The following is a 24,274-nucleotide window of genomic DNA, read 5'->3' as shown; positions in this document are numbered from 1 at the left end:
TAAAGTATGTACTATGAAGATGAGAAATCAGGGAGATTGAGTTCAGTTTTACCCATTCAACAAATAATTATTAAATGCCTTCTGCCTGCAAGGTACTATGCTTAATGCTGGGGATGTAGTGACAAGTGAAAGCAGACACAGCCCCAGCCCTCCTCAGTGGACAGGTACAAGTACTGACTTTCTGACATGTCTGCTCATATGACCCAGAATTTTAGTGCTCTCAGCTTTGTGGAAGTCAGTTATGAATATAATGTATAATTATAATAGCAAGTTATTAATATCTACTTACAATTGTCGCTATTTATTAAGCATATACTACATACCAAACATGTATTTATGATTTCATTTAATTTTCTTAACTATGAAAGGTTTTCCCCTTACTGAGGGGAAATTATATATTGCACATACTGTTGATAACAATCTTGACAGCGTTCATTCCTCAACTTTCTGGTATATAAAGATAAATTTTGTGTCTCAAGGAATGAGTTCTGTGTAAAGATGTTCATTGTAAGTGAATAAGTGACTAATACATGTTTCTCCCACAACTCCTTTGTTTTTTTATAAGATAACTGAACTGCTCAGCGATGTGGAAGGACTAAAACAAGCACTCAGTGGCCTTTCCCAGCTCACCTGCGCGAGCAGGGGTCCCAGTAAGAGGCAGAGTCAGCTGATTGGCAGTCTGCAGCACCAGGTCAAGTCCCTGCAGCAGCAGCTGGCGGTGAGTAACCGGGGCCTGTAGGGCTTCGTGCTGATCTGTGCAGGGTCTCGTTTGTTTGTTGGTAAAATCTCATTTAGAAACCAGATTGATCTTCGGCTATGTTCAGATCCAAGAATGTAATCATTTTTGCTAATAGTTACTTATACTAATGATATAATATCATTTTTTGTGTGCTTACTGTATACCAGGCACTACACTAAACATTTTACATACTTGATATTTAAACTTGATCTTCACAATCCTACAAGGTTTTATCCCCCCTATTTAATTCTTAAGGAAACAAAGATGAAAATATGCCTGGGGTCATACAGCTAGGATTTAATCCTGGGACTTGCTGACTCCAAATCTGATAGCTTTCCAACTGTAGCACACTCTCTAAAATATTGGTCCACTAAACTGAAGGAAGTTTTTTTAATAGTCTTTTATCCTTATGAATGAAGGTAGGCATTCCTATGGTTTTATACATTATATCCTTACATATTAAAAGAAAACATCTGTGTATATATATTCATATAGATACCTATATGGATATGTACCTCCTTTATATATTTAAAAGAAAGCATCTGGATTAAGAAGCTGAAGTTGGGATCTCAGTTCTAAGCCCTGTCACTTAAAAGAGAGTGACATGGAACATTCCTCTTAACCCTTGGCTTCCTCATCCATAAAAATAGGATAATATGAACTGATTGTTTGTTTGCTTTTTTAATTGGATGAGCTATGGGGCTAAGTAAAACATAGCCCAACCAAATGTAAATTGTTGGGTAATATTTTCCTATTCTATAGAAGTTTGTCATGAGTTATTTTTGAATAGAAGAAAGTTATTTTTTAAAGTGTTCATTTTATGACACTGTTGCCCTACAGATTAATGATGACGTATTACTGATTTGGATCTTATCGAAAGGATATGGTAGTCTCTTCAGTATTCAGAAATATGTTTATTATGTTCATGGCACTATGCTAAGTACTGTCAGGGATAAAGAGAGTGTACAGTTCCTGTCCCCAAGGAGTTCTGGGCAGTTAGGCAAAATATAGATCCATGAAAAGTAAAATAACGAGACAAAAAATATCAAATATAGAACTAAGAATATGATCCCAGATTCTAAGTGATATGAATTCCCAGGAAGGAAAGATTACTGATGTGGTGGGAGCTGGTTTCAAAGAGGAAGGGAGTACCTGGCCGGAACTTGTAGATAGATGGTGTTCGGGTAGGTGGAAGGAAAATAGAGACTCTCCCTGGCAAAGGAAATAGTGTGAAGGAAGGCATGGAGGTGGAATCAAGTGGCATGCCCCAGGGGTAGTAAAAGGCTGCTCAGCCTGGCTAGGCATGGGAGCTGTGTTTGAGGTCAAGTTGTAGAGACTGTTGAGAATCAAGCTGATGAGTTTGATTTCTCTCTTATATCTAATGAGGTGTCACCCAAGGTTTTTGAGTCAAAAGTGATGCGAGGAAAGAGCTACCTCAGTCTTGGAAGCATGAAAAGGAATAAAGTCTAGAGACAGAGGATGAGATGGGAAGTTTCTGCAATAATCCAAAGCATAAGTTGATAAGTATTTGGGTAATTCATGGCATTAGATATGAACTCAGGCAATAATTTCATGTTACCTAGGGTAAGTGCATTGCTTTCACTGTGAATGTTCCCACACATTCTTTAGAAAAGTTTATACTATTGTTATGCAATGGAATTTTGCATCTGGTAGGTCCAAGGTGGTTTGTTTTAAGAAGTAGCAGGAGCACTTTAATAATACTACCGTGTAGGGCTTCCCTGGTGGCGCAGTGGGTGAGAGTCCGCCTGCCGATGCAGGGGACACGGGTTCGTGCCCCGGTCCGGGAAGATCCCACATGCCGCGGAGCGGCTGGGCCCGTGAGCCATGGCCGCTGAGCCTGTGCGTCCAGAGCCTGTGCTCCGCAACGGTAGAGGCCACAACAGTGAGAGGCCCGCGTACCGCAAAAAAAAAAATAGTACTACTACCGTGTAGAAGCATCAAGCCTGAGGACAGCATTGTCACAAGCCTTCATGTGGTTGAAAATGTGAATGCTGATATTCTGATCTGTCCATCTTTCCACACTTGTAGGATGCTGACAGACAGCACCAAGAAGTAATTGCAATTTATCGGACACACCTTCTTAGTGCTGCACAGGTAAAGAAGAACTACTCCTTTGGCTAGGATATTGTTTCAGAGAAAATAATTTTTTATTTTCCAGTAAATATATGTGAAAGTCATTGATGTTTAAAGTAGTTGAACCCCCATATGCTTATTTTAAAATTGTTTCTTTTAATCATGGCTTGCATTATCTCCCAGAGAAATTTACAAAGCTGTATGGCAACACAGCATCTTAAATTTAGTGTTGTCTCCATCTGCTTGTCATTCATTTTATAGACAGTTTGGCAACATGTGATGGCAGCACACGTTAATGGTATTGCTAGCTGGAGATGATGCCTTGACATCCACACATGTCTGTTAGCTAAAAGAGGAGAGTAGGAAGGACTTCATTGTTTCTTGGTAGCTCAGGAGTGTTTCTTTGAAAGGTAGAGAATACCAAAAAAGTGCAAAAATGACAAGTAAAATGTGCACAGAATTTTAATAATTTAAGAAAAAAGTGGTTCTGCTAGAATATCAATAATATTTATTTGTTGAGCCTTAATCTCAGTGAAGCAGACGACTACGAATTGCCCTCTTTGGGGGGTGTAATGAGAAAGCTATTAAAAAAAATCACACTAAGAAACATGTTTAACATATGAAGGATTTTATATTTAATGCTCTAGAAACCCTGTGATCAGCATCTCCAAAATTCTCAGATTCTGGGGGGAAGACAATCGAGACAATGTTAGAATGGCAAGTGAGATGTAATAGAAATTGTTTAGGATTTGAAGTGTCCACACTGAAAAAAAAAAGGTGTTGAGAGAAAACTTCAGAGAAGATCATCATTTAAAAAAAAAAGGAAAGAAAAAACTAGGTTAAATAATAAAAAGGAAAAGATTTTGCGATATCAAATTCTTGAAATAAAAGAGCCTGCCTTTTCTATAGGAGATGAGGGGGAAACCAATGTAAAAGAATGAATGATATGATAAAGCATCTTTGGCTACTTTCTTTTTAGTAGATAGACGATAAGCTGGGGTTTGAAAGTATATTATTATTGCAATTATTCAAAACTATTGACGGGCGGCAGAATGGGGAGTTCTTTGGAGGGAAAACAGTAGAAAAGTGTAGAAGATCTGTGTTAGTGAGGGTGAGGAACTCACTTGGCTCTGATACTGGCCAAGGGGGGAACAGCATACTCTTGCTGAAAGACCGCAAACTGACAAGGCTTTCAACTTTTTTTCATGTATGCTTCTGAAATTCAAAATTATTTTCCACTGACTCCTAATGAAACATAACAAAAGCAATTGGCATCTGAAATAGTCTTGCCTTCTGGCATCATAAAGTTAACTAAGAAATTCAGTTTAGTCAACTATGGCTAATGTTTGGAATTTAAACATCCTGCTGTTATAGAAACAGATTTTGGAAGCAAAACTTTTTATATTAATAGGAACTGTTATGCTGAAACCCATTCAAGTGCTCAAGCAAAGAAAAAGGGAAGGGGGGGTGTTTTAAGCCCACCATACTGACTTGCATTTAATCAACCTCTTGCCGTCTTTTTAACTTTAAAGTGTCTCTTTCTAAATTTAAGCGGATAAACATTCATGTAAAAAGGTCTCAACCTAACCAGTAAAGGAGGAAATGCAAATAAACAAGGAGGTACCATTTTTCAATTCTGGGATGGGCAAATTTTAAACAAGATGATAGTCTGTAGCATTGGCCAGGGCATTGTGGGAAATGGGCATTTATACCCTGCTGGTGGGAGTGTAAATCGTTATTATCTCTATACAGGGATATTTGTAGTACTTAGCAAAATTTAAAAATTGAGTCTGCTTTTTTGGCCTAGCAATTTCTTCCCTAGGAATCTGCCCATAAAGATTGGAAACCCCATAAGTGCCCATCATTAGGAGGATGAATAAAGAAATTATGATACATCCATACAGTGGAATATTACACAACAATTTAAAATAATTAAGGCAGGGAATTCCCTGGCGGTCCAGTGGTTAAGACTCGGGCTTTCACTGCCGTGGACCTGGGTTCGATCCCTGGTTGGGGAACTAGGATCCCACAAGCCGCGCGGTGTGGCCAATCAATCAATAAAATAATTAAGGCAATAACTAGGTGAAAGGGCAAGTTGCAAAATAATATATATGATCCTATTTATGTAAAAAAGATAAATATGGGTATTTTTCATTAGTTACTTTTCTAATAAAAAAATAAAACTCAGCAGAAGCAAAAAAAAATTTCCTTTTAGTTTACTTTGCTCATCTGTAACTTACGCTACCCCTATCATCTGAGCCATTATGTAAAAAAAAGAAAGAGGTTTGTCCGTCTCTTCTCTGATAATAGATGTTAAGAGCAACTGATGTGCACTACTTTTAAATTGATTTTCTCTATTTCTATGATAGAGCTCTACTCTGTTTTCCAATAAAACCTTTAGAATATCACCACGATGGTGAGGATTTAGCATTTGGTGAATCACAACCAACAAGGTTCTATTATAAAGCCCTTGTCTTTAGAATTTGTGTGTAAATGAAGATGACATAAAATATTTCTCCCCTTTCTTCTTTCTCCCAAGGGTCACATGGATGAAGATGTGCAGGCGGCCTTACTCCAGATCATACAGATGCGGCAAGGGCTTGTGTGCTAGCATCAGCACCCACCAGCCGATGCTGGCTTTCCCTGCTGGTGCTGAGCATTCTGTGTGCAACTCCATGGCCTTTCTGGACCTCACTTTCCCTCAGCTTTCCCTGCTGGTGCTAGTATAATTAAAATAAAGTATATTTTGATCCATTAGTAGGTTTTTAACTTAGACAAATACGTTACTGAGTTTTTCAATATCAGTTCAAATCTTATATTCTTTATACGTTAATTTTACAATTAGATAAACAACATAACACTTTGCCTTGGATTGGCTACTTATTTTTAATTGATTGAGTACTCAATAAAACATGAGTCATATGAGTGGGTCCATATGAAGAGGGATTAGGCTGAAATAATTATTAAAGTTTTCTTCCAGAGAAATTAATTGGGTTGGTAGCAACTTTTAAGTGGATCAAGAGATCTTTCAGATGTTCAGTCAAGCCATGAGACCTAATGCAGTTTCAAGGAATGCATGGTAACTTGGCTGGCCAAGTTCCATTTTCATTAAAGTAACTTAATGAGTGCTTTTGACTTCTTTTGGAGGTACAGATATTTTTTCTCTCTACACTAGTAAGTATTATGCCTTTTAAAATAAATTTCTTTTCACAAATGGTTTGCAGTGCTAAATTACATTTAGGCTAAGAACAGGCAAGGGTGGAATATATCAGGAATTTATAATAAAATTTCCTCATAATCTCCGCAGCGGTATCTTAATTTTCACTTGTAATGACTTTTCTTTTTACAGTATGAAGAGAACTATGATAAATGGTATACTGGATTTTTCAAAGTGTCAAAAATGTTAGACTTTTTTTAGTAATTACTCTGACATTTGCTACTGTAGTAGCAAAGCACTCATTATATATTCATCCTCCAAATGTTTTGTACTTATTTATAGGAAAATTGCACTAATGAGATTAATAATGTGAAATGCATTTTTTTTGCAAAATTAGCATTAGAAAATTGATTTTAGAAGACAGATCTTTAAGGTTTTAGACAAAAGTGCAATAACATTGTAAACTGTAAGAATATAGATAGCAAGAAAATAATGAAATTGGGCATGTTTATAGTAAATATTATAACCAACCATTTTTATTAACTACATCTCATTAAGGAAAGTTTATATGTTTTGTTATTTTATTAATATTTTATTTACAGTTCAGATTGAAAATGACTAATTTGACTGTTAGCAAATAAACTAAACAAATGAATCATTGCAGCCAGGCTTTTTAAATTGCAAAATGTGCCTTAGCAATAATCTTTGAGCATCCTGAACCAGATTTTTGATCCCATTTTTGTGTAATAACAAGGACAAAGAACCATCAAAATATCAATAACTTATTCCACCAAAGAATAAGCCATTGTGTTTCTTCAGTATAGAAACAGAAGCGAAAAGTCAGAAACGGATTTCTTTTGAATTCTTTAGGTAGGTATATACAATAAACAATGTTTGGATTCTTTAATTTTTATATTTAATGTTGTCCTTCAGCATGAGCTCTGTGTCATGAGTTTTAGGTCACCTATTGAAGCTCTAGAGTAGAGAAGTTCTTAACTGAATACTTACATTTCAGTGTTATATTTTCCTTATTAGGGGTGGGAAGGGAACCCCTATATGGGTTTATATATGTTTTATTTTGTCTTCAACCATCAATAAAATGTTTTCTGTGAAATATTGTTTTGAACATCTTGTAAGAGATTTACACGGTAAACCAGTCCATTTGCTATTTTTGGAGAATTTGGGGGAGAGAATGATAGAATGCAAAGTATAGATGATAACACCCATTTTCAGTTAGCTATGTAGAATGCAATATCAAGTAACCTTGAATTAATCCCATTTTCTCATTCACTCACCTTTGGGTCAAAGGCAGAGCTTGCATGTACAACACTGAAGGCGAAAGCTTCTTAGATAGTTAACAAATGGAACATGCACAATGGGTGATGCTGGTTTCTTTGCTATTCTGTATTCAGGAAGACTATGAAGTCTGAACTTAGGCCAAGAGGAAAATCAGTTGTCTAAGATGTGAGTGCTGTCTGAAAGAATCACTGAATTCCTTTTGGAGCGCAGTCCTTTGTTGAAAGCTTTATTACTATTGGTTGCTTGTTTTTTTTTTCTTATCATTCCCGCTTCATCAGAAAATCTCATTCCTTTTGATAGAGGGTCAGTGTTATAAAGAACTATTAAAATAAAATCAAATATTAATGCAATGAACATCTTAAAATTTAATAATACAGTGACTCTAATCACTAGCTACACCTGTGCTATTCTAAAATTCCAGATGAATTTAGCTTAATCTTTCTTATAGCTTGTTTTTTATTTAAACCTTTCCTCTTGACCCTAACCAACATTATACAGTTTAAATTTTTCTATTATTCTAAATGCATTGGATAATCGCTGCTTTAAAAATCTTGTAGCTTTAGAACATGAGCACTTTTTTCCCCCAGTGTTATCCAGTTTTCTTCTAACAAGGACCTAAATATTGTTCTCATACACGAGCTTCTTATCTACTGAGAACGTGGTTCATGTTTCAGTCCACTTGTTTCAAAGAAGAAAAGGGAAGAGTTTCAAATTAATTTTTGGTGTCCATGATGACTAGATACATCAGTGCCTGCTTACACTAATGCCAAGTGGGAAGTAGTAGTGGTTACAAGCTTCTTTTGACATCTGCTTCACCGTGGTGGAAGAAAACTGCTTCTTGATGCCTCTTTATTTTCCTCGTCACTGGATTCTGCAACCTTGTGGTGATCCTTTTTCATCTTACAAGTTCTGTGCATCAAAGTCATGGCGGTACCTCTGGCACCAAAATAAGGATTGAAAGAGAATTGCCTGTGATAATCATGCAAAATGTGGTTGCACATGTCTGGCAGGGGAAGAAGAACCTGGACCTTATTCCTGGCTGCTAAATGTTGTGAATAAATTTCAGAGAGGAAAAAAACAATTATTATGAGTAATTTTCAGAAAGAGAAAAAAAGCAAATGGCACCATAAAATATATCGTGCACAAAATGTAAAATGGAAAATACATATTTCAGCTCCCATTTCATTCAGTGATGTCTCCAACTAAACTGGATTTAAGACTTTGTTGTTGGAAATTAAATTCTTCCCTGTGTTTTGGTCTTGGCTGTTTGAAACAAGACTGTCTATACTAGCCTCTCCAGGTAAATACTAACCTGCTTCTTAACGTGGCTTCTGTTTCTTACAGTATATATGGACCTTTGGCTCATGAGAGTCATGAATGTAGAGATTTAAAGAAAAAAATAAAGAAGAAACTGCAGCAAAGATGGCATTCCAATAAGACTCCCTGGGCAGTGAGAGTGCTTGTATTGAGCATAATAGAGCATGTGGCATCATTTATGCGTTAGAGGGCATTTTCATTATCTGTGCCTGCATGAGCAAACATTGATGATGAATGACTTCAACCAAAAAGAGAAGGTTACAAAAATGTCATATGTAAATTTAAAAAAGCCAAGATTTGTGAGGGTTGCTTCTCCAGTTATAAGTGTGTGTGTATCTACACATACATACATCGTGTGCATATATATATATATATAGTGAAATAATAGAAGGGACATCGATAAAAACAATGCCCTTTATAATTGATATTTGGCATCAAGTTTACTTAATGAGCCCAATTTTTATATTTTAAACAGGTTTGCAATTTTTTTTTCAAGGTAACAGAATATTCTGAATTCAGGAAAGAGTTTAGAGAGGTTATTGCCTTCTTAATAATTTAGAGCTTCTATTGCTCTGCCAAGTCAGAAGATTAACATTTAATAGAAGAAAATTATATATCTGTAATTCAGTCATGGCTATAAGATCAGATGGATTTTACATTAAGTGAAAAAGATGTCGAGCATTTAAGGACCATTAAACTACAGGACTCTTTTATTGGGTTTTAAGGCCTCCGAGCCCAGGTCCTGCTGTGAAGAGTATTTATTTTTACATGTACAGAACACACTAAGGATGGGAAAAGGGCATACATTTTAAAAGAAAATAGGCCATGAAAAAGTGTGATTTTCTACATTGTGAACAGCTACCATTCAGATTTAATCTTTTTAAATAATAATTAGTTTTATGCATCATTAAGTAGCTTTCTTACAGGCTGGAAGAATATGGTGAAGTCCACTTTAAAAGTGGTACCTGCAGGAAATCCAAGTAGCTGGGTACCCTCTGTTGACATTTCACTTTGAGGAACCACATTTCTAATAGTTTCCAGGTAGCTCAACATTGTAAAGAATTTAAGTTTGAAAATGCCTTCTCCAGTGGTCCTTAAGGACTATGAAAACAAAAGACCTAGAGAGAAGTGACTTCTAATAAGCGTCTACCTTTTTCTAGTGATGCCCACATTGTCAAGGAAGGACTGGAATTTGACTCTTGAGAAGAACCACTTACCTACGGGGAGAAATTCTGCACCATCCAAAAGTCTGCACCATCCCTTTCATTAAGTGCGTATAACACTTGACATTGTTGCAGTTAAATCATGACAAGCGATATCTTAAATAATATAAACTTTTCTTACTATTTGCATCGTACCTCCTGTCCCATTCCCACCTCCAAAAACTGGGGAAGAATTTTATGTAGGAGTTTAAGAACAAATAGACTCAGGGAGGATGGAGGAAAGGAGTTAATGTAATTTGTAACTTTTTTCCCTACAATGTCCAAACAAATTTTGTGATTTTCTTTCTTGCTATTCTAGGATTTTTTTAATTGCCTTCAACTAAAGTGGCACCTTATGGGCTGTTTCAGAAATTCTCTTTAGGATTTAAAAATGAAGCCGCTTCATATTCAGAGTCTTCCTGCTAAAATCTGTTAAGCCAAAATAAAAATGACTGCTACTTAAAATTTTTCCCCTCTTTGTTGTTGCTACAAAGATTGTCTCACAGGAGTTGCAAGTTCCCACTCATGCACAATTAAAAACTCTTCTTTGTACAAATGGAGAGAGATGAACAATCACAGGGTTGCCAGCACAAGTCCTAAGGATTGAAGTGTATACGCCTCAATCAAATAAAGAGGGGCTGCTCTCTTGAGCTTGGAGGCTTGTTTTGAGAAAGTGAATTTTTCCAGTTGGCCTTAATCCCTAAGCAGTATAGCTCCTTTAAAGCCATCTTTATTCATTCACACCAATTGACACTTTAAGAAATTCCCCCAGCTACTGTTCATCTAAGTCTAAATATATCTGTTAGAGTCGAATGCATTTAAGAGGATTTGCAATCTGTGATTATCCAAAATACTATTCATTGTCAATATTTTTGGTGTGCCATAGCCAATCTTGTTATTATAATGTACATAGCCACTTAACTGCAGCAAAGCCTGAATACATCACAGCAACTGGAGTAACCTGAGGAGGGCTTGTCTCCAGCTCTGTGCTACCATTCTGGCACAGCTTGTTGTGTGGTTATGAACATCAGAAAGAATCCCTTAATATGCTCTTGCTCTCCTTCCAGACCCTTTTGGGCAATCTCACCCTCTGTGTTCTCTAAGTGGAGAGCAGTTACCAGGACAACAGAGAATTTGAGAAAGATTTAATTGTGATCTGGTGTCTAACCAGAATAAGGAACTAGTGCCTTGAATTTACATTTTAGGTTCCCAAGGAAATGTCAATATGCATATTTATTATTTTTGCGCTACCTCATTACAAAAAAGATTTTAAGGTGGCTCACAATTTTCTTCTTAATATGGGTGAGGGAGAGGGGAATGGTAAATACTAAAAGGATAGGAAAAGCAGGCAACAGCTTGGGATCCAGAAAACATGCCGTGAATACCGTAATATTCTGCTTACTTTTCTGGAACTGGCCTCAATTTGACTCTACTTTCTACCAGCCAATGCAAAGAAGTGAACATCACATATGTGAGGCACAGCATCCATTAGGAAGAGCACAGTTATTCCTGGTTGTGAAGCCGGCCAGCCTTTCCCCCATGGGTCCAGCACATCATTTCAAACCGGAGTAAAAACTCCCTTTGGGGCACATGCCATGAGATAAACAGGGTGCATCTTCCTAAGTGCTTCCATCGGACTTGATGGTAAGAAACATAAGCTATTTTGTAAATAACTTTTAAATTTTGGAATAATGCGGTGACTAATATGCAGTGACTAAGAGTAAGAATAGTCCACATTTTGGGTCTATTTGGGTCCACGAGGAAGAATTCACTTTTTTCTTTCACCTTATTTTTTTTTATTGTAGTACAGTTGATTTACAATCGTGTGTTAGTTTCAGGTGAATAACATAGTGATTCAGTATTTTTGCAGATTATATTCCTTTATAGATTATTACATGATATTGGGTATAATTCCCTGTGCTATACAGTAAATCCTTGTTGCTTATCTAATTAATACATAGTAGTTTGTATCTGTTAATCCCACACCCCTAATTTTCCCCCGCTTTGGTAACCACAAGTTTGTTTTCTGTGTCTGTAAGTCTGTTTCTCTTCTGTATATAGATTTATTTGTATTATTTTCTAGATTCCACGTATAAGTGATATCGAACGGTATTTGTCTTTCTCTGTTTGACCTATTTCACTAAGCATAATATTCTCACTAAGCATACTGTATATGTGTGTCTGTGTATATATATATATACACAGACACACACACACACACACACACACACACACATATATACCACATCTTAAAGTAGTCCAATCATCTGTTGGACACTTGGGTTCCTTCCATGTCTTGACTATTGTAAATAGTGCTATTATGAACATTGGGGTGCATGTATCTTTTTGAATTAGAGTTTTCATCTTTTCTGGATATATGCCCAGGAGTGGGATTGCTGGATCATATGGTAGCTCTATTTTAAGTTTTTTAAAGGATCTCCGTAATGTTTTCCATAGGGGCTGCACCAATTTACATTCCCACCAACAATGTAGGAGGGTTCCCTTTTCTCCACACCCTCTCTAACATTTGTTATTTGTAAACTCTTTGACGATGGCCATTCTGACAGGTGGCTCTCACCTTAGTCTTGGTTAACAGATATTTCAAACAAATTTCTAAAGTAGATGTCTGTCTCTGGTATTTTTTGCCTTCCTTTCTGCTCTCTTTGTGCATTCATTACCTGTGTCCCTTCAGGCCTCCTATTCACTCACCCTAAATCCTCCATTTTTGCACCCCCTTATACAGGCCTACCATAGACTCCTATTTTCCTTGATCTCCCTCACCTCTATTCCAAGATAGGAAATGGCGGAGCTTTCTGAGGCAGGGATTAAAAAAGCAGTATGACCAAATGAATTCATTTGTAAATTACTGATAACATGTTAACTACTGTAAGTGAATTTTTACTGTGAAAAGGTATGTTTAGCCTCCAATAATGTATTAATTAGCAGATAATCTTAGAGATAATAATAAAATTAAGGGGTAAAGTCCTATTTTAAGGAAGAGGAAGATAATTTGCCACATGTGGAGGCATCACGGCTGCCTGAGTTATGCTCACCCCATCACAATTCCCTTTAAAGTACTTCTGCTTTTCAGATTCCTACGTCCCTCTCTATTTTTGATGAAAATCTCTAAAAGGTATTATGTAGTAGCCAATTACTGTTCTCTTGACCACTGGCATATGAACCACTTTTCTATGTCTAGGGGATTCTCTGCCTTATGAGTCTTCATGAGATGAAGAGACACCCGTCCACTACAGAGGCTGAAAATGCCAAGTGTTTGCTTTTCCCTGGTGTCCTGGGATGCAGGCACATGACCCAGGGCAGGTCATTTTGCCAACTGTGCCCTTGACTTTGACTAGGGGACTAAGTGACAGTGAGAGGCAGAGGTGGCACTGGTCTGTCTTTCTGGTGGCAGGGACAGTTGGGTTTGCTCCAAGATCAAGTTCTTGGTGCAGAGATAGAAGTGGCCCAAAGATTAGCATCTAATGCTTGATGGGACAACTGCTGTTTTCTCCTCAGACGGACTTTGGAGTGTGATTTGGAAGACTTTTCTGTCCTCTCAGGCCTGAGCCTGGTTTTCCACCTTCTCTATAATTCATTGAGCTACCCAGTGCATTGTTTTATTATTATTTAAAAAAAATTTTAATCCAGTTTTAAGTAAATCCCCTATTAAAACAGCCAGAATTGGGTTTTATTGCTTGCCATTAAGAACCAGGGCTGATTAAAAAAAAAATTTCCCCTTATTTCCAAAGCAAAGTATATTCAATTTGAAAACTTTTAGAAAATACAGACAGAAAAAAGAAAAAAATAATTCACCCCTCCAACCCCCTCCAAACCTAGATATAACCATAGTTAATGCTTGGTTGTGTCTTTTTCAGTACTCTTGTATGTGTCCATTCCAAGGAAGACTATCCTGTAAAGCAATAACAGTACAGAATTTGGGGGCTACTTCCTTCTCTGTCCAGGGAATCCAATAAATAGGCTTCCTACCCTTGTTTTAAGAGCCTGAGGTTAAGAGTGGTTGATTGAATTGGACTTTGTGGGCAAGAATTTCTTTTAATCCTTTAATTTAAGATTACATTTAAATTACAATTAAATTTAAGAATCACCTACAAAAGGATGTTAATTCTTTGCCAAATAGGTTGCAATTTTTTTCCTTCTCATTTTACTTTTCCCTTTAACTTTGTTTTTTTCTCTCATTCACCAGTTTAAATTTTGTATTCAAATTTGTCAATCTTTTGTGGTTTCTGGCATTGATATATCATACCTTAAACATTCTTTCTGAACATATGGATCTATATTTTATCTAGTTCTTTAATTATATTGCTTATATTACATAATCCATTTGGAACTTTTTTAATGCTATCACATGAGGTACAGATTCACTTTAAGTATTATCCATATTTCTATCCAGTTTGTCTAATTAATTCAATTATCTTTTTTTCTTCAATGCAATAATATTTTTTTCCACTCAAAAATGTATTAAATTCCTATTTGGGTCTATTTTTTTAATCTTCGTTATGTTCCATTGGCCTACCTATCTCTTAGCTCCACTTCAAAAGTCTGTATATTCTCTCAAGTTCCAAATCTTCCTGCAATTACTCTTGAAAAAATAAAAGATAAAAGATAAAAGATAATATTGGATAGATAGGCAGGGATTTAGGGGAACCTATTAATTAGGAATTGCCTATGGAAATGGAAAACTCTGTTCTTTAATGTGGGCAGGGAATGGAATGCTCTGGTTAATATAGCATTTTGGTAAAGAAGCAAGTGTATTGAAATAATTTGGCTGGCCTTTGAGAATTCATAGGGCCTGTTAAGACCTGATTGTATCTCAGGATCACCAGCAACATCACAAACACTAATTATCATTATGCTCCAGATGTGCTGATGTGCTCATTAACAGAGCCTGAGCAGAATACTGGATCCAGCAGAGCTGACTGTATTTGCTTTTGGAATGCTGTGAGTGAAGTGAGTGTTAGGGTCCTTGGAGACAGATGGCAAGCCCATCAGTTTGCTCTGTGAGTTACCACATCTATACTAAGCTGATGAGTGGACTTTGTGAGCTAGAACTATTATAGAATGGGAACTAAGACAATGGTAAACAGTTGGTCAGTAATCCATGGAGCCATTTCCCAGGGGAGGGAAAATGTTCTTTCTATCCTACTAGGCTCCAGATAGCTTTCTGGCAGGGGATCCAAGAGAACCCACTTGGCTTTTGACAGCACACCACAGAATACCACTTCTTATGCGCAGGTCTTAGAAGGATAATCTGTAAAAGTTCCCCACATTGGTAAGATTGGTTGTATTGGAGGAAAGCCAATGAAAACCCACGCATAGACTGATAAATGAGGGAACCGGGGCATTTGTACTGCAGTGCTTCCCCACCTTTCCCCATAAGGGCGTTCTTCTATCCCAGCCATACTGGGCCGATGTCATTGCCCTCATGGTCCTAAGCTTGCCTGCCTCCTTGCTTTGCCCATCTTATTCCCACCTCTTAAAATGATCTCTCACTCCATTTCTTCCCATTATAATTCACCCAGTTCTTCAGGGAATAACTCAAATCATACTTCCATGAACCCTTCCAGGAATTACCTTTTGGAAGAGCTTTTCCTTTTATTCTGAACTCAGAGAAGTTCATCAAACATTTCTTGAGTACTTGCCAGAAAGGCACTGCCCTAGTGTTGGGGAGTATATTAGTTTCCTAGGGCTGCTGTAACAAGTTACCATAAGCAGTGGCTTAAAACAACATGTATTTATCCTCTCACAGTTCTGGAAGCCAGAAGTTCAGAATCAGTTTTATTGGTCTTTATCTCCTAAACCATTTATAAGCTACTGGACAGTAGAGGTGCTCAAAAAACTCTCTCCAGCGGTGGCTGCCCCAGCCCAGAGTCTTCCACTTGAATAAGTGAATGTATGAATAAAATAGAAAATTAAAATAACCTAGAGAAAAAGAGATGAGTGAACAAATAACTGTACTTCAAAAATATATTCGCCTTTGCTTACTACATAACCCATTTATATAACATTTCCAAAATGACAAAATTATAGCAATGGGAACAAATCAGTAGTTGCCAGGCGTTGGGCATAGTGGATTATGTAACATTTTCAAAATGACAAAATTATAGCGATGGAGAACACATTAGCAGTCGCCAGGGGTTAGGGCTAGTGGAGGGAGGGGAGTGAGTGTGGCTATAAAGGGATAGACCAAGGAGATCTTTGGTGATGGAATGCTTCTGTATCTTGACTGCAGTGAAGGTTACAGAGTTACACGAATGTGATGAACACGTGAACATGACCTAGAATTTTACACACATATTGCACTGATATCAAATTCCTGGTTTTGATGCTTTACTATATTTATGTGAAGTGCAACCATTGGAGGAAACTAGGTAAATGAAAATCAAGAGCTCTCTAATATCTTTAAAATTTTCAGTGACTCTATAATTATTTAAAATTTTAAAATGGTAAAAATAAATTCACCTTGTTCCTCAGAAAAATAAGAAATATATGTGGCAAAGTAAAAGTAGTTACATTAGGAAATTGAGGGTTAAGCAAAAGGTGGGGGTAATGTCCTCATATCATAACTAAACTTGGGCTGCAAAGTCGGCTTATGAGCTTCCTAAAGTCCAAAGAAAAACATCGATCTGTTAGGGTTTTCTGTGTTTTCCCTTGAGCTACACCTTCTTTAATCTAGAGGACAGCACCTTTAGAACCTGAGTGAATCAAAGAGTTTTTCTGTTCTTTTGTGTTACAATGAAAACATTGAGCAGTGGCCCATATCCTTTCTCTTCTGCATTTGGATGGGGGTGTATTCTAGAGCTTGGTCTGCCCAGTTTACGCCTTGGCTGTGATGGTCAGCAGGAAAAGCCAGGGCGCATGATGGAAAAATGAGCACAGTAGAATTTCCAAAGTGCGAAGTCTGCTGAGATCCCTCTAAAATGCACTGTGTAGGAGAAGAGGTTAATGTCTTGAGGGGAGAAATTAGCTTTAAATCAAGTGAGGGGTGTCTTTTAGAAATTAGTGGGCTCAGCTGGAAGTTGGGACTTGCCTTTCTATAGAAAGTCTTTTCGTCTTACTGGATGCTCTGTATGTGTATATATATAATCACATTAGATATTATATGTGGGCCCTCCCGGGATGTATTTAATAATGAGAATTTATGAAGTTTTGTGAAATGTACAGATGTAAGCAAAATTTCGCTCTGGCTCCCGAGTATGCCCTTGATTATTGGCTGTGACTGCAGATAAGTAACTTAACCTTAGTATCTAGACCTGAATTGAAAGAGAGATGCTTTGATTATTACAAAAGTACTTCTTGGCACAAAAGTTTTATGAAATTCTACTTCTAGGATGATTGTTGGTTTGTCTTGGCACTTGGACCAATTATGTTCTTACTGCTTTCTCTGAACTATGAACTTCAGAGTTGTTTTTTCTGACACTAAGTTTGGTTGTGTTGTATGTGTGCTTGCATGCATGTCTACAAACCCCTCACCACTGGTGTTAAGGAGTCAGTCCTTGCTTATGTATATTAACAGAGAGGAAAAAATACAGGGGAGAATCAAGCCACGTTGGTTATAAGAGCTCCCCTCCAGCCTCTACAATGGTGGCTAGGAGACAAGCCATATGAAAGGAGAGATTAAAGGCAGAGAATTCAAAGAGCTCACCAAAGGAAGTAGCAAGTTGATGCTGGAAGCAGACTCATTCAAAAAGGATTCCAGAATTGCTCAAAATGGCTCATCATTTCATTTCAACCCACCACGTGCACAGAACTCTGTTAGCGAGTGGCCCTACTTCCTGTGTCATTAGTCCAAAAGTTAGAATGAGACTCTGCTACTTCCCCTTAGAAATTATTTATATTATGTCAACCAAGGGTTTTAGTTACAAGAACAGTTGTCTGGTTTAAGAAGAAAGGTAATTTATTGAAAAAAGTATTAGGAAGCTCATGGAATCACTGGAAAGATGGAAAGACAAAATTTGAAGGCTATGCAGCCAAACCATGTTGCAGAATTGGTTCAGTGGAGAAGCCACTGTTACTATTCCTCAGAGCCAGATCCCAGGCAGGTTTGCATCCTAGCTGCCCCTAATTGTGCTAATTGTGACGGAGGCTGAGTAAGTGAGTTTGGGGCATCATCAGCACCACGTCATACTAAGACACATGCAGGGGGAGTTTCCCAATTATAGAAATGGTTTCAAATTCTGGGAAGCCAAAAGTCAAACCAACAAAATACAAATATCCACTAACTTCCCTCTGGTGTCCAATACTGTAAAACACTGTTGCAAAGTTATGAGTAAATTCCCCCCAAATTCAACTCTTGTAAAATGTGGAATGTGTGAACGTGAAATAAACTAAATAACTGGGTGAGACAGCAGAACTAGCTGGATGGCAGTTCTGAGAGTCCCAGTGCTTGATTCAATTAGGGCCAAGTCCCAGCTGCCATATGGTGCCGTTTGGGGCAGCTGTCAGCTCCAGCTTAAGTATCAAGAGAATGATTCTGGATTCTGCAGCAGGCAGGGATTCCAGAACAGTTACAGTGATTCTGAAGCTCTCCTACCTACTTAGCTGGTTCTCATCTCATTGTCCTGACCTGGGGAGAAAACCAGTGATGCAGGAGTACACTGTCCATCTCTCTACTTTACTGTACAGGGTTGCCTGCTCTTCTCCTGCTTAGCTTCATCCTCCTTCCATATTTTTCACGCCTGCTGCAGAAGTAGAAGATAACAAATTAACCCTGCCTCTTTTTGAGCACAGAGCTGGGCAGAGGACTGAGGCAATCACCACTTGTGCTATATCAGGTTTGCATTAAGAGGTGGTGTGTTATGGGATTTTACCGTGTCGGTAATATTCCTTCTTTCCACATTTTTGCTTCAAAAACAAAATACAACAAAATAAAACTTCCTCCATCCTAACCCTCATATAATAAAAAAAATGCATTCATCTGTTTCTCAAGGGGAGTCAACCCAGTGTCTCATAAGAACTGTAACCAGTTCCAAGCCCAAGTCCAGGGTCTCTGAGGATGTCTTCCTCTTCTAGTTTTGTCACAATTTTGTGATCTGACCAAGAAACTAAACTGTACAGTTAACTACTCCCAAGAGTCAGGGGTAATGATAGGAAAGACAAGAAAAATGATGGAAAACTCAAAAATGTATAAATGGAATGGAAGAAAATATGGATAGATGCTCAAGTCTTAGTTTTTGCAAGTAGGCCCAAGGCCAGAATTGGTGTTTGTGACTTTCCCTCGCCTGCAACATTTAAGATTCCCTTTGCCTTCAGCCAGAACCTCAGCTGGATTATTTAACCAGGAAAGGTGACCAAAACCTTCATTTCTGAGGGCTCTGAGCCCTTGATGACACTGTTTCTAGGGAGTCACTTCTCAGTGGTGTGCTAGATCGATCTGGTACTGGCTCCTGAGAGTGGGTTAATCAACTTTCAGCAATGTTTTGGGCCACTTGTTAAACAGAAGCCATTATTAAAAATTAAATTATATAAACTCACGATTCAATAAATTATATTAAAAACAATGTGATAAATACCCCAAACTCATCACTTTCTAATTATTTTGCTATCATCCATCCTTTTGCGATTATTTCTGTCTTTTGTATGTATGGTAGGAAAACCGTATAATGGTGTGCTACTTACTGTTCATTTTATCCTAACTGCATGTTCATCATGTAGTAATGTCATATTGATAACTTGAAATTGGCCACAGTAGGAGTTTTTAAGGAAAGGGGCAAATACTACAATTCGGTGTCACCGATTCTAGTTTTCACTCGTTTTTACCACTGATCGCTGCAGTGTCAAGAGAAGTCCCAGGGGATCTTCTAGGGTGTATCTATTCTTTCCTCTTCCTGAATTACGTAGTAGCTATGTTACAACACCACAGTAGTATGAGGAGGTGAAATAGCCAAGTCTTTGAAACCTTTGTTTTTGTCTCCTGACTGAAACATTCTTCTCTCAAGATTAGAATCTGTAAACCGACAGAGCACAGAATTATAGGGATGGGAAGCAGAAATTTTGTGAGTCATTCGTTCTGAAAGTGACAAGCAAGCACCTCCACATCCACTGCTTGGTTCCTGGCCCTGTGTACTGGTTGCTGGTTCAAGGACTATATCATGTACTGTAGATCAATACACTAACCTCAAAGGTGTTGTCTCTCCAGTGGCGCTATAACTTGAGTTTTCCATAGGTGATTATACCATTCTATAAAGCCAGGTGCCCCTGAGTGATTTGGTACATGGTAAAAACTTTGAATAAGGTCTATCAACCAACTTCCTAATTTTGCAGAAAAATGGGTTCCTTAGGAGCAAGGTGGTCTTTGATAACAAGTCTGTGTAGAAGTTGAGTCCACAGACGGTTGTGCTGGCGGAAGTGTGATGGGCGTGCTAAACAAATCCAAACGCGTTTCAGCGAGGACAAAACACCACCCTCTCCGTAGAGTGCTGTATGAAGCCTGGGTCAGTCACTGCTGGCCAGCTGAGCCCATGAGATCAAGAACTTAGGGATCAGAGCTTTTCAGTCTTTCTTGCAGCTGGTCATTGCTCTTGGAAGGAGCCGCCCACCGCATAGTCCTTGAATTCTCAGGCTTTTCGTACTGTTCTCTGATGATGGCTCCCCATGGCCTTCAGTTTGAAATGCAAGTTCCTTAGTATGGTTGTTCTTATTTGGAGCCCCGCCTACCTCTCCAGCTTCACATCTCACCCACCCTTTTTTGCAGCACCTCAGCCCCAGCCAGACTAAGCTACTTGCCGTGTTGAATGCTTTCGTCTCCAACACCCATCCCAAGCCGCTCTGCCTCCCCTGCTTTTGCACTTGCTCTTGTCCGCCAGACACATCCTTTCACGTGTCCTCTGCGTTGGCCCTTTAAGACTTTCCTCTCTTGCTCCCTCTCCCCAAGAGAAATGGATCCTTAAGCACTCGTGACCCACCCCTGCAGACCCATCTACCCAACAGGCCTAGAGGACGGAAACGTGAGTTGAATGAGTAACAGGCAAGTGTCTGTTGGAGCTGCCCTGGCTTATTTGAGTGCAGACAGTGCAGTGACAGCAGCAGAGCATCCCGGGGCCGATGGGAAGGCAGGGTGGGGCCTGTGGTCAGGGAGAGTGGAGGGCACTTCCTCCCCCCACTTCATGAGCCCGGATACTGCCTTCCTGTGCCATGGTCCAGCAGCAGTGAAAAGCTGGCCTCGGGGCCTGGCCAGGACCCACCTCAGGGAGCTACCACACACCTCACTTAGTCTTTGAAGGCCTCTCAGTAACTCCACGGAGCAAGGTGCACAGTGAAGGTTCACGTGTAAACCCAGAGCTCACACCTCCTACTGCTGGTGTGGGTGTTCAGTCTCTCCACAGTCACTTAAGAAGAGTGCGTAATGAGTTTGTGTGGGTAGCAATGAAGTCTTGGAGGCATAAGGGATCCCATCTTTTCTTGAACATGAACAGTCACTGCCAGTTCATTTCACTGGAGGACAGCTCCTCTTACAAAACCTTTTCCTTATTTTAACGAAATCTGCCTTCCCAAGACATCCCCCTGGTGATCCTGAGCCTAAAAACAGTCTATAAAGGTGACTAGAAAATGGCATTACCTTTCTTTTTTTTTTTTTTTTTTTGACACCCACATTCCATTACTGATTCTTATGGGGCTTATTACCAAGTAAAGCCTCTAGGACTGTTTTCAGATGCAATTAAATCAGGCCTCATAGTGTTATTATGCAGATAGCTGAGAACAAATAAGTAAGGAACTTTACAATTAAACCTATTAAATGTTGTCATGTTGGTTTAGGCCTGGCCTTTCCCCATTGGCCCAGCATTGTAGGAATTAAGCTGGAGTACCAGAGATGTTGCGAGTGGGCAGGAGATGGCAGGAGAGAGCCAGGAACGACCACCGCTGTGGCCTCCAGGACCGTGAGGCTGTGGAGGCCTAGACGCTAGCTGGTGGGGGGAAAACAGGGAACTGGGGCAGAACTGGCCCCTGGGTTGAGGAGCAGGGGGAGGGGTGAGGATGCACGTAAACCCAGAGCAAGGTAACCAGAAGAGGAGAGTTTGCAGGTACTGAGAGAGGTGGGCTAAAGGGGGGAAGCAGAATCACGTGCCTGCGGAAGGACTCCTGAGCCCCACGTGGGACATGCAGACTTAGGGATCACCAAAGCCGGCCCCTAGACACAACAACAACCGAAAGGGGCAGCGAGAGGGAAACGGGCAAATAAATCATGTAACACACATGTGACGGAATATTCTGCCCTGATTAAAAAGGATGTTTCCAAAGAGTTTTAATGGCAGAAAGATGTTTTTCAGTTGAAGCTTAGAGGATACCAATTATGTAGTAAAGATCTGTGGCACGTGTGTATGTATCCTATATATATGTAAGAATGAATAAATATTCTGAACATTCCTTCTGTATCGAGAGAGAGAAATCAGTCAAAAAGTTAACATTGCTTATAGTTTCCAAATCTGCCTCAGAGAGCATATGCTACTTTTTAAATTAGAAATTACAGTAAATGTTATCAGAATCTCCAGTTTCCAGGAATTGGGGCACAATGAATAGAGTACAGTGATAGGATCCTTGCTTAACACCTGGAATTCTGAACCTATTGCTCTTAAGGCAGGCATCCATTAGCTATTTACCGAACACTTAGCATGGGCCAGCCACTCTGTTGGCATGCATGGATACAAAGGTGAAGAAACCCCTATTGTGTTGTTAGCTGCAACTCTGATAAATAGTATCATAAATTCTTGCACAACACACAGTAAGGGTTAAGGAGCAGACTTCATTGGGAGAAACACACAAAGTAACGATCAGCAAGAAGAGACATGAGGTCCCCACCTTTTCAGCATCCCATGGAGAGGCATGCTGGGCTTGTTAGTCCGATGGAGGGACACTAGAGGAGTGGTCCAGGAAAGCAGTCACCTTTCACCTGGGGACCTGTGGGAGTTTCAGGCAGGACAGACCTTCTTGCTGGAGCAAAGGAGCTTCTGGTCCCATAGGAAGCTGAGACGAGGAGGGCCCAAAAACCATAGCCCCATAGCCAGCTACTGGGGTCATTTCCACGTGATCCTCCTTGTACCCCCAGGCACTGTCCTTGTTCTTACAAAGCTCACAGCATGCCAGGAAGACAGATATGTATCCAGAAAACCATAGTCCACTGGTAGTTTTAGGTCTTAACCACCATAGAGCTGCCCAGATTCTGCCATGGCCCATCATTTGAGCCTGCCAAGATTTGTTTGAATTGAGTCATCCCAAATTTGCTGGTCCTCACAGCTTTGTGTCATCAGCACAGTGACAGACGTGTTCTCAATGTCTTCATCCCAATGGCCCAAGAAGGCAGCCTCTCAGCAGGCCACCTGGAGGGTCCTCGGGGCTGACTGGGTCTGTGAACACTCCACCCCATCAGCCAGGTAGGAATCTGCCCAGAGGTGCTGTCAAGCTCCCTTGCCCCTTCCTTAGCCCTGTGGGAATCCAGACCTCCCCCAGGCTTCTCACGTTCCCCATCCAGCCCCACGTGAGCAGGTTGTCTTCAGGCCCTGTAACCTCCATCCCTTCCTTTCTCCATGCCCACTGCCACTCCACCACCTCAGGCCTCCTTTGTCTCCAGCCTGAACAGCCACCATGGTCTCCCAGCTGGTCCCCTGGCTTCTATTTCTTCCTCCTCCTACCCACCTTACATTCTAGAACCGTCGTCTTTGAAACAGGTGTCCAACTGGAATATCATTCAGCAATAAAAAAGAACACACTGCTGATTCATGCTGCCATGTGATGAACCTGGAAACATGATGCTGAGTGAATGGAACCAGAGGCAAAAGACCACACACTGTGTGATTCCATTTATATGAAGCATCTAGAAATAGCAAACGTATAGAAACATAAAGCAGATTAGTGGTTGCCTGGGGCCAGGGGTGGGAATGGGGATTGACTACAAATGCCCACGTGGGACTCTTTGAGGTAACAGAAATGTCCTAAAACTGGATTACGGTAATGGTTACACAACTCTGTAAATTTACTGAGAATTATTGAATTGTACACTTAAAGAAATCTGACACATATGCAGGGCAAAGGGAGGGATTGATGAGGGTGGACGGGACAGAGGGTTCTGGTGTCCTCTAGAAGGATCCAGAATATTCCACCGTGTTTTTTGTGAGATCATCCAGGTGGCTTTATGAATGAGATTAATGTTATACTAATTCTTTACATGAGAGGAGATTTTTTTTAACCATAGAGATAATGAATATATTCTTTTTTTTTTTTTTTTTTCGTTTTTTGGTTTTGCGGTACGCGGGCCTCTCACTGCCGTGGCCTCTCCCGTTGCGGAGCACAGGCTCCGGACGCGCAGGCTCAGCGGCCATGGCTCACGGGCCCAGCCGCTCCGCGGCATGTGGGATCCTCCCGGACCGGGGCACGAACCCGCGTCCCCTGCATCGGCAGGCGGACTCCCAACCACTGCGCCACCAGGAAAGCCTGAATATATTCTTACTTTAACGA

The 24,274-nt window shown here is 39.6% G+C and overlaps 1 protein-coding gene and 1 long non-coding RNA gene across 5 annotated transcripts in view; both read left to right on the top strand.

The window, feature by feature from the left end:
- Positions 1-7,104, top strand: part of UACA (uveal autoantigen with coiled-coil domains and ankyrin repeats) — an 86,927-nt gene extending 79,823 nt beyond the window's left edge. For all 4 annotated transcript variants that reach the window (XM_060153240.1, XM_060153232.1, XM_060153236.1 and 1 more), the window contains 3 exons: positions 566-718; positions 2,789-2,854; positions 5,373-7,104. In XM_060153240.1, the coding sequence (XP_060009223.1) occupies positions 566-718; positions 2,789-2,854; positions 5,373-5,444 (291 nt within the window). In that variant the 3' untranslated portion in view covers positions 5,445-7,104. The remainder of the gene's footprint in view (positions 1-565; positions 719-2,788; positions 2,855-5,372) is intronic.
- Positions 7,105-9,069: 1,965 nt separating this feature from the next.
- LOC132522718 (uncharacterized) overlaps positions 9,070-24,274 on the top strand; it is a 68,176-nt gene continuing 52,971 nt past the window's right edge. Inside the window, exons 1-2 of the long non-coding RNA XR_009541309.1 lie at positions 9,070-9,876; positions 11,252-11,452. This is a non-coding gene — a long non-coding RNA (uncharacterized LOC132522718). The remainder of the gene's footprint in view (positions 9,877-11,251; positions 11,453-24,274) is intronic.

This window comes from Lagenorhynchus albirostris, chromosome 1 (assembly GCF_949774975.1).
Source record: "Lagenorhynchus albirostris chromosome 1, mLagAlb1.1, whole genome shotgun sequence".
NCBI lineage: Eukaryota > Metazoa > Chordata > Mammalia > Artiodactyla > Delphinidae > Lagenorhynchus > Lagenorhynchus albirostris.
The sequence above is the reverse complement of the archived record's forward strand: the minus strand, read 5'-3'. Positions and strand labels throughout refer to the sequence as shown.